The sequence below is a fragment of the Theobroma umbraticum genome, unplaced genomic scaffold (assembly GCF_002168275.2).
Source record: "Theobroma umbraticum cultivar Fairchild unplaced genomic scaffold, ASM216827v3 scaffold_67.0, whole genome shotgun sequence".
Lineage (NCBI taxonomy): Eukaryota > Viridiplantae > Streptophyta > Magnoliopsida > Malvales > Malvaceae > Theobroma > Theobroma umbraticum.
In genome coordinates, this window is record NW_018397262.1 from 6,151,047 (window position 1) to 6,166,273 (window position 15,227).

A 15,227-nucleotide genomic window follows, 5' to 3' on the forward strand; every position below is an offset into this window, starting at 1 on the left:
TCATTTCTTGCAAACCATTCCATATCCTGCTGAAGCCCCACGGGTGCAATCAAGAGTGAGATACTCAGTCACAGATGTGGTCTCCTGGTTTGAACCACTTTCAGGTGAGAACAAACAAGTTGAGCAGTCCGCAGAGAGAAGTGAGGTTGTCCTGTAGTTGTCTTCACCACCCACAACAGGCATTGCCACACCAGGCTTGGCTGGGTTTTCGAAATCAGGCCTGTAAGTCCTGCCAAGCAATCCATCAACATCAGGAGAAAGGGCAAAGAACCTAAACTGAACTTCCAAGTGAGCAAAGCAGTCATCCGAAGGTACTTTGTAGTTGTGAATTCTGTCATCTTCTTTGGTCACTGGAACTACATTCACCATAATCTCTGCACTGTCCTTCAAAGTTATAATGACACTGTTCTTGTTTGCTACTCTCTCAACTTTCACATCTTTCTCTGGGGAGTACCAACTGGAGAGAGCACCTTCTGGAACAACCAAATCCTCCCCATTGTAACTGAATTTTAGATGGTCGACTTCACTGTTCCATGTTGTAGTCTTAGTGGCCACAAGGGAGAAGGAATGAGAGTTAAATAGGATTCCTAATGCTTGAATCCAAGTGAAGTCCCTGGTTCGGCCAGCAGGGCGATGGCCGATGAAGCGGTCATTAATTTGAAGACTGCTGTCGGAGACCAAGCTGAAATGCTCATTGCGCTTTCCATGGAAGTAAAAGACAACGCCATCACCACCAATGAAGCGAGGATCATAGCATGCTGATCCAGGACCATTACAGTTTGGTTTGCGATCTAAAACCATGAGAGAAAAAAATAAATTGATGTCAATGTAACTTTAACATTCATATGTTTTACAATAAATAACATGTTTTGTCATCCTACTTCTAGTTTCTGAGACACTTAAAATGAACAGGAAGCAGGCGATCTTACGTTTGCAATAGGACTTGCAGACGGGTGAATCACAGTTAACATGGCAAACTTTAGCTTTCTGGTTTCCATAGCTAGTGCTAGGGCATTCATAAGGGCATTCTATGTACTTTCCATAGCATCGGCTTGCGGGATTTCTGCAGTGCACAGAATCTGCTTTTGATTGTACCACAACTGAAACAAAGACAAGCAGAATGATAAAAACAATGCTGCTTCTCATGATTACCATTCTTAAGTTATCAGAATCCAAATGATGCAAGAACCCCAGGTTTTGTGGTCTTATTTATAGAATTCTAATAGCTATGTTTCCTTCTACTTTGTGTCTTCTTTTTATTTGTATAATTATTTTCATACTTGCAATGTTATCTACTCTTTCACTAGGATTTGAAGCATGAACATGGTGAAGGTAAAAACTTTTCGAATACTTAGCATTGGGATTACATATACATGTCATTTTTTGTATAGAATGGGACTTAAATATGATAGTCAATGCCTTTAATCTGCGAAATTTGCTCTGCTTGAAGGATTCAAGGAACTCCATTCTTGTACTAACTTTATCTGCAACAAGAACTATTTGACAGCAGATTGCTCAGCCGGTCAAGCTGGAGACTTGATATATTAACAGTCTTCAAAGAAGCAGAGTTACTTTGGCATTTTGTTTAATTACTTGCAATGGCAAACTTGTCAGATGGGTTGCTTTGCCCTTAAGGCTTGAACTTAGGGCTGACATGTAGCCTCTGTATATCAATAATGAAAGGACAAAAACTGTTACTTTGAAAATAAAACTATAATATATCCCTTTGCTTTCTTCTGAAAAAGTATGATGTCTCTTTAATTTAAGCTCAAGGGATTCAGCTTCATATAACAAAAGACAAAAGACTTGCAAATTCACTTGCATATTCTTCAATCTTCATTTATTATAATAACAATATAATTAATTGTATAAAAAATATAAAATAATTAAAAAGTTAATAAAATATTTATTTATTCTATCATATTTAATAAATATTTATTTTCTCTCACTTTTTTCATCTCCATTAATTCTTAGTTATGTATCTCATTTTTTATTAAATATATATATAAGTTAAGATAATTGATAAGATGATATATTCTCTTACTCTCTAAATTATTTGTCCAATAAATATTAATTTTTTATCACTTTTTCAATTCCTGCCATACTATTAATTCTCAATTATTTCTTTTTTTCCCGATCTATTAAAGGATTATGTGAATTTAATGATCTCTAAAAATTTTTTTATATATAAACCTCATTTTTTTTAATTTTACTAAAAGAAACCTCCTTATTTCTAAGTTATTGAAACCAACTTTTTCCATATAACCTTTCTTGTATTGCAGATTTGTTACCCCTACTATTTTTTTCATTTGCCTATTAGATAGATATCGAAAGATAATACACAAGAATGAGCATTTTTTGTTCTTCCTTTAAAGGGATTTAATGTTCTCATTTTGGCCTCACAAATTGAAGAAACTTTGGGATCATCTTAGTTTTGACTTGTTGAGCTGCATGCAGCATGAATTAGGAGTATGTTGAGCTGACTGGCCTCAAGTATATGGTATTTTAAAAGAGAAAACAAGGTCTCTGTAATCAAATTCCTTTTTCTTAGTAATCAGAAGAGCTTTTCCAATGAAAATGCTTAGATTTCCTAGTAATAGATTATCAAAAGAAAATAAATCTATTTGGAAACTCATGCTTCAAAAAACTTGCAAAGCTGATAAAAGCATTGCATTTGCTAAGGGCAAAAAGAAAGACTCCTTTCTTTCAATGATCAAGTCTCCTTTCTATTGCTCATCTTGCACATGTAGAGCTCTAGAGCTTTTAAGAGAGAGATATGGCTACTGTAAGTAACCTCTGTTTTGATGCCCGAGAACAAGGATGAACAGAGGAGAATAAAACAAGGCAGCAACAACATACCCTTTTTCTTTTCCATTCATTACAAACTATATTTACAGATAACATTAGTTGAACCTTTAATTTAAGTGATAAACGGGTTGGATGTGCTAGTGGGCGTAACTCGTGAAGATCAACTCTTCACGAATTTTCTTAATACAGAAAGGAAAGGGAGGATGATCCTTTAAGTACAAGACCATCATGAGCTCTTTACAACTATTTATTACACATATAACACTTTATGCAAATCGTAAGCAAAGTATACTAGTAGTAGTCTTCAAGACACAAATCAAGGGCCACTGCAACTTCGTGATCTGGTTGGCAACTTATTATTAGATTTATATAATTATTCCAGTTATAAGTTTGCCAATAGATCTCCATGGCTTTCCCCCCACATTTAAGGTGTAGGAAGAGGTCTAATCGGACCACGTCTGCCAAGAGGTTTAATTCGACCACCTCCGCCAGGAGGCTTAAATTGATCAGGCGGAGGCCTTGGTGGTCTATGAATGGGTAGTGTGGTACCAATGGGTTGTCCTCCTGCAAAATATACAGGCATATACCTTGTTGTTAAAATCATCGTTATACAAAATAAAATTATTGAGGTAACCCTTAAATTATTTAAAAAATTCAATAAATTTTTATTTTTTTATTAAGTTTAATAAGGGATATCTTTATTTTAGGTCAAATAAATTTTGAAGAAAAGTCTTCCTGCAAAGTATTATGTTTTGAAGAAAAAGAACAGGACATGTGTTGGTGGCATTCTGGGAGTGGTAGATATTAAAGTTATGTATTCTACTTTTATTTCTGTCTGCAATCTTTTAGCATTGTCGTAATAAAAAATGCATCGTTTGATTGAAGTCTTTGAAAGTTGAAAACTCTCTTCCGAGGTTTGCAGTTTCACACTCTTTTCTTCTCTCTGCTGCTGGATAGTTGTTCTATTTGGCTGTTTTGACAAGCTATGCTTCTGCTATATGGCCTTGTGTTTTTGTTGAAGGCCCATCTGCAAGCATTTTCTTGCTTCCTCTTTTCTGCTAGCTCGTGTTGCTGAGCACTGTTTGTAAAGGATATCCTCTTGGTTTTCTTGGGTTGTCAGGAGATGATTTGTCTGTAACAATCTACTAGGTGTGTGATCTCTGTTGGTTTGTTCTTGTGGGTCGTCTACATTGATCCCATTACAACCTGATCAGGTTGATTTTGAGCTTGTATGTTCTCTGTCTTGCTGCTGCTAGATTTTGCAGCTCTTTCCTTACGGGACATCTTTTGCAAAACAAGGTATTAATGAAATTATCTTTCAAAAAAAAATGAATTTCTCTAACAGTGTTTAACAGGAAAGAGTGTTCATGTTACCTCCACCTACTTTAATCTTCATGTAAAGTTACAAGCTTTAGTGAGCCTTATCTGATAACTATCTTAAGACAAAATTGCAATGGAATAGATTAAGAGCAAAATTGACAAAAGGGTTAGCTGTGCTGACGAAATTTCTATGACAATGACTGCACTTTTACCACCAATTTTCCACACAAGAGATAAATTCTTCATGTTGTCTCTTTCATTAATATATTCTCTCACATGGAAAAAGATTTAGAGAGACTTAAAAGTGTGAAGAAAAGCAGCACAACAATAATTATTTCTGCCCTTCTTGCCAGAGCTAATCCTGCCAATGGATATAAAGCTTCAATAACTTACTCTTGGCATTGTGCATTTTTTTGTCTACTATATGATTTATACGGTGGAGAATAGTTAAGAAATTTGCATTATGCCAATAGAAGCCAGATACAAGTCTTTTTTCACAAACCAGGTATATTATTTAAGAAAAAAATCTTTAGCAATATTTTGATTGACATGATGATTTAGTACTAATAAAATAATTTTTTTTTAAAAATTAATATTACGATCCCATTAAATAATCAGACGATTGATTATACAAGTTTAAACTATCCCTCGCTTTTTATTGAATACATTACATATATAGAAAGTGCTGAATTCAACCAGTTGTTGAATTATATAACAGGAACTCATGAGCTTTTAGGAACTATTTATTGCACAAACAATACTACATATATATTATATTAGTGGCAAGATTAAGATTTTGGATGAAAAATAATTAAAAGGTAATTATAACAAAATAATAAAATTTTATATCTCAAATTATATATATAATAATAGTAATAAAAATTAAAAATTAATCCTCTGTTTGATATATCCTAAACAAAGTATGCTAGTAGTAGTCTTCAAAACACAAATCATGGCAACTGCAAATTCATGAACTGGTTGGCAACTTATTATTAGCTTTATAGATATATTCCCATTATAAATTTGCCAATAGACCTCCATGGCTTTCCCACACCACATTCAAGGTACAGGTGCAACGGGAGGTACAGAACGGCAGCGACTATAGATCGTACACTCACCAGGATCATGATTTCGAGCATGCAGCTGTGTATTTGGTTTTGGTGGTTTGACATAAGTGGGATATCCTGCAAAATTAACAAGCATATATCATGTTTAGTGATGGATTCAGAATTTTGTATGAAGATTATTAAAGAGTAATTATATAAGGTTATAGATCGAATTGATAATTCAATTCAGAATAAAAAATTATTCATTTTTGAAATAAAATAAAATTATAATATAAAATTTGATTAACAATTTAAATATAAATTTTTAGATTCATCAATATAAGTAAACATAGAGCAAAAGGAAAAATTAACATTAGATTTTCATATTAGGTATCATAAGCTATGCTCAACGTGTTTTTATCCTTTCAAATTCATACATTATTAAATTTGTATCAATTAAAAATACATAACAATAATTGAAGTACAATATCCTTCATAAAATTAAATATTACTAATATAAAGCAAATGTAAAAATTAAAATTGAATTGGCATTTGGGAATTAAAATATTACCTATAAATTATGATAGATTCATAAAGATTTCAAAATTTGTGTGAGTTAAAAAGTTTAGTATAGTTTATTGGTTTAGAGAGGAGAAAGAGATTTGTGCTATTAAAATTTAACTTGGATTTCTTACTACTACTCCAAATCAATTCATTTGATTTGTTTAGGGGTGACAATGCTATATATTTTAAACTTTATACACATAAAAATAAAAAAAATTAAAAACTGAGGAGTCGCCAACCCTCTCCATTCGCCCTGAGTCCATGTTAAAATCATCCATACACAATAAAATCAATGTAATTAGCTAAAGTAAAGCACCAAATTAAGTTTTTAGTCTTAAAAATTATTTGATTGTGATTGTAATTTATATCGGAAAATATAACGTTATCTAACAAAACAAATTGAAGTTTGAATATGTTGAAATTTAATTATATATGGATTGAATAACTTATTAAAACAATTGGATACACTAAAACATAACATTGCATATATATCCTAAACAAAGTATGTACTAGTTGTAGTCTCCAAAACACAAATCATGGCAACTGCAACTTCATATGCTGAGAAAAAAAATACAATAAAGAACCAGTTGCTCTTACCCTGAATATCCCGGGCCATGGTGGAAGTGGGAACAAAGAGAGAGGAAGCAAAGAGAATGCATACTAGGAGAAATAATGCTTTCATTTTGGATTAATCACTAGGTAGGTTGAGTTACGTATCTCCTCTCTCGACCGCTATTTGTAGGCCTATTCAAGTCTATTCCTACATACTTTTCAAAGATTGACGCATTGACAAAGGGGAAGAACCCATGAAATTTCCAAGGCACTGTGGATTAATTTTTGGGACCAATTCTCCACGAATTATTCTTGTTTGTCTCTTTCATTATGTAGTCTCTCACTTGGAAAAACTATAAAGATTTTCAAAAAGACTCAATGGAATAAGAAAATTCAAAATACTTATCTTGAGATATATATATATATATATATATATATATATATACACACACACATACATATGTACACACATGTATATATTTAGGAACAAATTTATTACTCAAATTGTAACTTGAAGTATGAAAAAATCCTTCAAACAACATGCACCAGAATTTTACAAGGTAAATAAACAATAATCATAGTTTACATCAATTTCTAATTTCCAAAGGCTTTGGCTATTATTTACTATACAATTCTTCTCAATGGAAGATATATAGAAACATATGGACCCCAAGTTCAAAATGTAGTCTGAGGTCGAATTCATTAACACATTTTTTCTTTTCTTGACTGTTTCAAAGTCATCTAATTGAGACGAAACCACTGAAAAGGAAAGAAGACAATGAGGTTGTGGAGTTCGATGAAGGGTGATCTCTCTTTGGAAAGAAAGTAATGTCCTCTCAGTCCCTCTCCTTCACACAATTAAGTGGATGTCTTTGCTATATCCATATGTAATTAGTATATCCTTTCAAATTTTGGAAAAGATGCTTGTTTGATATCAAGTTTAATGGCAAGGCATGAATTTCTCGACGGTGTTTTACAGGAGGAAGGTGTATACATGTAATCTCCACCTACTTAACTTCATATTCTTCGTAAAATCTGTAGGTTTTACTGAGCCTTATATAATAACAATCTTAACTAAATGTATTGCATTTATAGGATAGTCTATCAACTAGTTTAAACTAGCTAATTTACTTTTATTTTGTTCTTGGCGTAAGAAGAAGTGTTTTGACTATAAACCAAGATTTATATGCAAATCTCATCTTACTCTCATCACTTTATAACTAAGCCGAAGTGGTCACTAGCTTTTTATTTATAACGTAAGTACAAAAATACACTACGTTGTATACAAAGTAGAAGTCATGATACAAATGATGGGCAACTTAAATTTCATATTTCTATACCAACGATACAGTAGTTGGCAACTTATTAGCTATTTTCTTGACATTGTTTGTTAATAAATCCATAGTTTTCCTCCATTCAAGGTGCACCATGATGGCAATTACGACTGTAAGGATTGCTGCACGCAATAGGCTCCTTGGGTCTATTTCCAGGGATGCAGTTTTTATAAGGAGCGTTGCGGCCACATTGAATAGGTACAGCAGGAAGCTTATTAGGGATACCTGCGGAATTAACAGACATAAAACCAAAGTAATTAGCTAAGGCAACAAAGATGTTAACTAAGCTAAAAAAAAGAAAGAAAAAAAGATCTTTTTCCTATTTAAAAATTAGAGAAAATTAATGGATTGAGTAAAAGAGAAATTATCTTTAATTTTTTGTTTTAAATCAGATGAATTTTCACACGTGGATGAAAAACTAAAATTATGAAACTTTTATATATGATCGATCATGCGTGTGTGTGTATATATAAGATTTATATTATTAATGTCTCCGTACATTTAAGGAACTCTCCATGCAAAGCAATCAAATATATTTAAGTTATTTAAAAAATGATTGGAAACACTGAAACTAGGCGGCCTTACCCTGCTTGGCCAGTTGTCGAGCCATGATGGAAGTGGGAATAAAGAGAGAGGAAGCCAAGAGAATGCATAGTATGGGATATAATGCTTTCATTTTGGATTGAAGTATACTAGCAAGGTTGAGTGAAGCAACTCCTCTCTCGACTGCTATTTATAGGCCTATTCAAGTGTGTTGTTACATACTTTTCAAATATGGATGCCATTATTTCCAGGGCAATGTGCATTAATTCTTGGGACCAATTTTCTATGAATTATTGCCGCTGTCTCTTTCATTATGTACTCGCTCACTTGGAAAAATTATAAAAATTTTCAGAAAGATTTAGAGAAGAAAAGAAAACTAGGAATACTTATTTTTATTTTACAAATATATATACAGACACGTATACATACACACATACACATATATAATATAAAGAATAAATTTGTTAATTAACTTGTAATTAATAATATGAAAGTACACTATTCAACAACATGCATCACATCTTTAAGAAAGGTAAATAAACAATAATCATAGTTTATTTCAATTTCTAATTTTCAAAGACTTTGAATTACTATTCAATTCTTCTCCATGAAAGCTAAAATCATTGACCCCAAGTCCACAAATGTGGTCAGAGGGCCACATTAACTAGAACATTTTTGTTGACCATTTCAAAGATCTAATTGAAGCAAAACTATTGGAAAGGCAAAGATAGTGAAAAGGTGATGCACTCGATCTCTCACCCAAATTGTAGGGTTTTGTTATCTATGTTAATATCCTTTTTGCAATAAAAAAATGTGTTCATGCGTCAAATTTTGAGTATACTTGATATTCATTTCATTCAAAGTTTTTTAAATTTTTATTTTTTAAAAATAATCTATTTTAAGTATGATTTTGAAGAAGAATAAAATTGACAAAAGGGATAACTATAGTGACGAAATTTCCATGGCAATGACTGCATTTTAGGACCAATTTTCCACCCAAGAGACAAATTGTTCTTGTTATCTCTTTCATTAATAAATTCTCTTACTTGGAAAAAAATTTAGAGAGACTTAACAGTGTAAAGAAAAAGCAGCATACTTTCTTTTTTTAAGAAAGTGAATAAACAATAATTTACTATTGCCCTTCTTGCTAAAGCTAATATAAACTTCAATTACTTACTCTTGATATTGTGCATTTTTTATAAAGAAAGAAATAAAAATAATACATTTATGTCAAAATAATGCGTGTGAATGAAATTTGCATAATATCATTTAATAAAATTGAAGCACTATCCTTTGGAGGATTCCTGAAAAGCATTATATGAACAGAATTATCATAATTTATATCAAGTAATTCTAATTTCCGAAGACTTTAAATTGCTATTCAATTCTTCTCAATGGAAGATAAAAACATTGACCCCAATTCCACAAATGTAGTTACAGGGTCACATTAGCTAGAACATTTTTATTGACCATTTCAAAGAACTAATTGAAACAAAACTATTGGAAAGGGAAAGATAGTGAAAAGGTGATGCATGCCCTCTGTCCCTCACACAAGTTGTAGGGCTTTGTTATCTATGCTATGTTACTATCCCTTTTTAATTAAAAAAAAAAGTGTTTACATGTTAACTTCTGAATAGTGTGATATTTGTTGATATAAAATATTATTTTATTTGAGATTTTTCAAGATTTTATCTTTAAAACAATCGATTTTAAGTATGATTTCGGAAAAGAATAAAATTGAAGAAAGAGATAACTGTGTAGTGACGAAATTTCCATCGCAATGACTGCATTTTTAGGACCAATTTTCCACACAAGAGACAAATTGTTCTTGTTATCTCTTTCACTAATGTATTCTCTCACTTAGAAAAAATTTAGGGAGACTTAATAGTGTAAAGAAAAAAGCAGCATACTTTTTTTTTGTTTAGAAGGTGAATAAACAATAATTTATTTCTGCCCATCTTGCTAAAGCTTATAAAGAATTCAATTACTTACCTTTGGCAATGTGCATTTTTTTGAAAAAAAAAACAAATAAAATAATATATTTATGTCAAAATAACGCATGAGAAGCACTACTCCTAAGAGAATCCTTGAGAAGTGTCGTACCAACAAAATGCTAAAAAGTCATATTCGTAAGAAAATCTGTCAAATGGTTGAATTTGCGATACACATAAATGATATTAACTTGCCATTCCTTCCTTAAGAGATCTTTAATGGCCAAAGCTAAATCTGAATTAATATTTGGTTAATCTGTTTCCATTTGAATCACTTGTGCAATGGTTTTATTGTCCATAATCAAGATCACCTTACAGCATCCCTTATCCCTTCCCATTAACAAACCCCAATAAATACTTCATAATTATGCTTGATATGTTGAACAGTTTTCGAATTTGACCAAGAAACCATATTTTCAATGCATTGTGCATTTTTTGTTTAGTATTTAAATTATATTATATATATATATATATATATCAACGTATAACCGGAAGTAACTTTTACTTCGAAATTAAAAATATTACTTGAAATCGTCATGAGCTCTTAAGAGCATTTATTACACATATATTCTAAACAAAGTACATTAGTACCAGTCTTCAAAATACAAAACAAGGCAACTGCAACTTCATGATCTAGTGGGCAATTTATTACTAATTTACTTTTATTTTGTTTTTGATTATAAATTAAGATTTATATTCAAATCTAACCTTACTCTTATCACTTTATAACTAAACTGAAGTGAACATTTAACTTTTTATTTCTAACGTATATATAAAAATACATTACATAACTCACACAAAGTAGACTTGATCATAATACAAATGATGGGCAACTTAAAGTTCATATTTCTATACCAACGATACATGAGTAGTTGGCAGCTTATTTTATAGCTACTTTCATTGCATTGTTTGCTAATAAATCCATAGTTTTCCTCCATTCAAGGTCCAGGAAGGCCATGGCAATTACGACTGTAAGGATTACACTCAGGAGGAGTCTTCTTTTTGGGTACTTCTGGAGGGAAGCATCTTCGATACGGAGAACCAGGGGGACATCGAATAGGTACAGCGGGAGCCTTAATAGGGATACCTGCGGAATTAACAGACATAAAACCAAAGTAATTAGCTAAGGCAACAAGGATATTAACTAGGCTAAAAACAAAAAGAAAGAAGAAAATTTTCTTTTTCCTATTTAAAAATAGAATAAAATTAATAGATTGATTAAAAGAGAATTATCTTTAATTTTGTATTTTACAATTTAATGAATTTTCACACATGAACAAACAACTAAAATTATTTGATTGTAATTATAATTTTTACGCTTAAAATATACTGAAAAACTGGTTGCTCTTACCCACTAGTTGTCGAGCCATGGTGGAAGTGGGAATAAAGAGAGAGGAAGCAAAGAGAATGCATACTATGAGAAATATTGCTTTCATCTTGGATTAATTACTAGCTAGGTTGAGTTGAGCATCTCCTCTCTCGACCGCTATTTATAGGCCAATTCAAGTGTGTTCTTACATAAAAGTAACTAAGCAAACTTTTCAAAGGTTGACACCATTGGATGACAAATTCAAGTGCACCATATAAAGAGCAAAATTGACAAAGGGACAACTCATGAAATTTCCATGGCAATGAGTGCCTTTACTTTTGCTACCAATTTTCCACACAAAAGCAATAAAAGATAATGTTTGCTCTTGTCTCTTTCATTAGTGTTCTCTCACTTGGAACAGAAAGATTTTTAAAGAGATGGTAAGGAAGAAAATGGAATAAATTTCATGGATAGTATACGAGCTGCTCGATCCATGAAAAGTCTACTTGCAAGCTATTATTTATCGAAGTAAAAAGGAAAAAAAGAACAAAAAGGACATGTGTTGGTTGAAATTTGGAAGAAGTAGTGGAGGATTTTAAAGTTATTTATTTTACTTTAATTCTTATCATTTTTACTTTTTTTTAATTATGAGGAAATGGAATATGTAATCTTGATTTTAATGAAGTTCCAATATTTATATATTATCAAAAATTAAATAATATAAAATTTGGATTTTGGGAATTGGGCTGAAATATTGTGATTTTACATGATTCATGCCTAAGATATTAAAAATATTAGGGGCATTTTAAAAAATAACCCTTAAAAATAAGATATTTTTCTCATTTATAATTTTAACTATTTTTAACCAAGTTGGACAAAATTATCCTTAATGAAATTACACACTAGGATGTTACACACCATGTACAGAAACGTATGACACGTCATAGTTAAGTTGTTATACATCATATACAAAAACGTGTGACACGCCATGGTTAGGATGTTACATACCATGTACAAAAACATGTGACACGTCATGGTTAGGATGTTACACGCCATGTACAAAAACATGTTACACACCATGATTAGGTTGTTACACGCTATGTACAAAAATGTATAACACGCCATAGTTAAGTTGTTACACGCCATGTACAAACATGTTACACACCATGGTTAGGTTGTTACACGCCATGTTTAGGTTGTTACACGCCATGGTTAGGTTGTTACACGCCATGTTAAAAAAAATACTGTTGTTACACGCCATGTACAAAAACAAGTTACACGTCATGATTAAAAAAAAGTTGTTACACACCATGTTAAAAAAAAAATACTGTTATTACACACCATGTTGAAAAATATTGTTGTTACACGTCATATTCAAAAACATTTTGTTACACTTTAATGCCTAAACTGTTGTTGTTAACTCTTTACAAACCAAAACTTCAAAATCTCTCAACTCTTTATTTTTTTTTATTTTTTTTTGAAAACAAATTGACACACCTGATAAAAGTGTTTCTAACATGTTTTTATAAATCAAAAAACTACAAATATTTTCTTATCTAAAACCCTATTGTGAGTAAAAATGAGGAGGAGGAAAAATTACATTTGAAAACTAGATTGTAAATTTTTAAAATTTGAGTTTATTGGGTGTCGTAGATCTTGAATTGACCGATTAAAAGCTATTTCAAATAGTTTATCAATTTTTTATGTAATTTTAGTTTTATCCGATAATACCTAAAATCAAATTCCAAATTATTCATACCATTCCTAAGCCACATCAAAACCTCGTTTGGTGTTTTCAAAGTGCTGGAATAGAGAAATCTGAAAGCGTGAGAGAGAAAAAATCGGGTCAGCATAGAAGACAATGCCAAAGAGAGAAATCGATAAAATTTGAGAAGTGGGGATTTTGAGAGAGAAAATCGAAGCAAAATGAAAAAAAATTGTAATGAAATGATTTAATTTATTTGAAATAGTTTCAAAGGTATTTTTGTCAAGTTGACTAAATAAAAAATTAAATTTATTTTGATATTATTTTTAAAATACTCTTATCAATAAATTATTTTACAATTTCCTCAAATATTAATGATTAAAAAAGAAATGCATGTCATTTTCATGGATCCGACCCACTTTCACCCCAAGTATTAAGTGCCTACTTCTTTATTATTATTATATAAATGGCAATTGCAACTAGCTTGTGTGAATGTGAAATACATTGAGTTGATTTTGTCAAGTGAATTAAAGAAACAAAATGGTTAAGGTAAAATGATATATACACATATATATTATATATTATATAATCAAAAAAAATTTTATTAAGTTAAATTGTATTAATAATTATATGAAAAGAATTTGTATCAACAACCCTTGCCTTTAAGAAAGCTAGAAAACAATAATCCATGAGTTTTTAATAATCAATTGTCCAATTTCCAAAAACTTTGAAATTACCTTTTATTCTTAATCAATGCATGAGAATTCATTATAATAACATTGGTATATTACATAACAGAGGTATGCTTTCCACCAAGGTGACGGTAACAAATGGCTAGAGGCAATAGTCAATCGTACAGAGAAGGCAAGGAGGTACATAGACGATAGCAAAACCTGTATTTACATACTGAGAAACCATCCTCATTAAAATCAATGTGTGCAAAATCAACTATTATACAACTAACGTCAATCGCAGCAAAAAATATATCCAATCCAACGAAGGCAGCAAACCCTAATAACTAGGAACATGCCAAAAGCAAAAGCATGAAGTAGCAGATATGAAAAAACCAACAGTAGGCATCAGCAAAACAAACACGGCAATCAGTCATTAAGCCAAACATCCAAAATAATACATGATTAACTAGTAACAAACAAATGTAGTTAGAGGTGCCCGGCGCGGGCCGCGGCCGGCGACCCGCCGGGCGCCCGGCGCCTCCGGGCGTCGGGCGGCCGCCCGCGACACCACCGGCCGCCGGGGCGAGGCGTCGCGGCGCCTCGCGGCAGCACACGCGCGCGAGCCGGCCCCGGGGCGGCGCGGGCGCCGCCGGGGCGCCCAGCACGGGGGGGGTGCGCGCCGCGCAGACGCCGGGGGCGCGCGCGCGGGGCCTGGGCGCGGCCGCGCGGGGCGCCCGCGCGCGCGGGCGCGGACAGCCGGGAGCGGCCGACCGCGTACAGGCGCGCACACCCTCAGAGGCGAGACCGACCGCCCCGAGGACGAGAGGAGAAGGAGCCGCCGCGCCTGCGCGCGCGACCCCACGCGGCGACGCGCGATGCAGAGCCAGCCGTGCGATGAGTGCCTACGGGCGGGCGCCGCCGGCCGGGGCCCGGGTCGCGAGCGCGCGGCGGGCGCGGGACGCGACCAGACGACAGCAGATGACACCCCGGAAATGGTGCTCCGAGCAGCGCCAAGCAGAGGTTTGTGCTTGCTCGGCGGTGCCCGCCCCCGCCGCGGGCCCCCGCCGGTGAGACCCAAGGTGAGCGTGACACGAAGTGCGCGCCACCGCGGCCTGGCACACCAGGACAGCATGCGCCGCCACGGACGGCGCAGGCAAGGACAGGAGAGCAGACGCGGCAGCCCCAGAGGCGCCGAGACAAGACAGGGTGCGCGCCGCAACAAGGGCGAGGAAACACAGACGACGCGAGAGCCCGAAGAAGGCCCGCCCAGACCGACGACGACAACAGAGCACAGACGGCGCGAAAAGACGAAACAGCGAGGAACAGAGGAGGTGTCATGCGCCGCCCCCCCCCGCCCGGAACCCTGTCGCCGCCGAGGCGA

General features: G+C 34.1%; 1 protein-coding gene across 2 annotated transcripts; it reads right to left on the bottom strand.

The window, feature by feature from the left end:
• On the bottom strand, positions 1–9,130 carry LOC110419765 (uncharacterized). Of its 2 annotated transcripts, XM_021432867.1 has the most exons (3): positions 9,120–9,130; positions 930–1,141; positions 1–791 (listed from the first exon to the last, which is right to left on the bottom strand). In XM_021432867.1, exons 1-3 carry the CDS (start codon positions 9,128–9,130, stop codon positions 1–3), a joined length of 1,014 nt encoding a protein of 337 aa, XP_021288542.1. The 2 variants fall into 2 exon arrangements, with proteins under 2 accessions (XP_021288542.1, XP_021288541.1); XM_021432866.1 differs by lacking the exon at positions 9,120–9,130 and having other exon boundaries at positions 930–1,155.
• Positions 9,131–15,227: the final 6,097 nt, after the last annotated feature.

What these genes read in the sequence shown, in the direction of transcription:
- LOC110419765 (XM_021432866.1), bottom strand. Translation starts at nt 1,155, where the DNA reads ATGGTAATCATGAGAAGCAGCATTGTTTTTATCATTCTGCTTGTCTTT. An exon ending in CTGCAAGTCCTATTGCAAAC is followed by an intron (nt 792 to 929) that starts GTAAGATCGCCT and finishes TCATGGTTTTAG; the next exon opens with ATCGCAAACCAAACTGTAAT.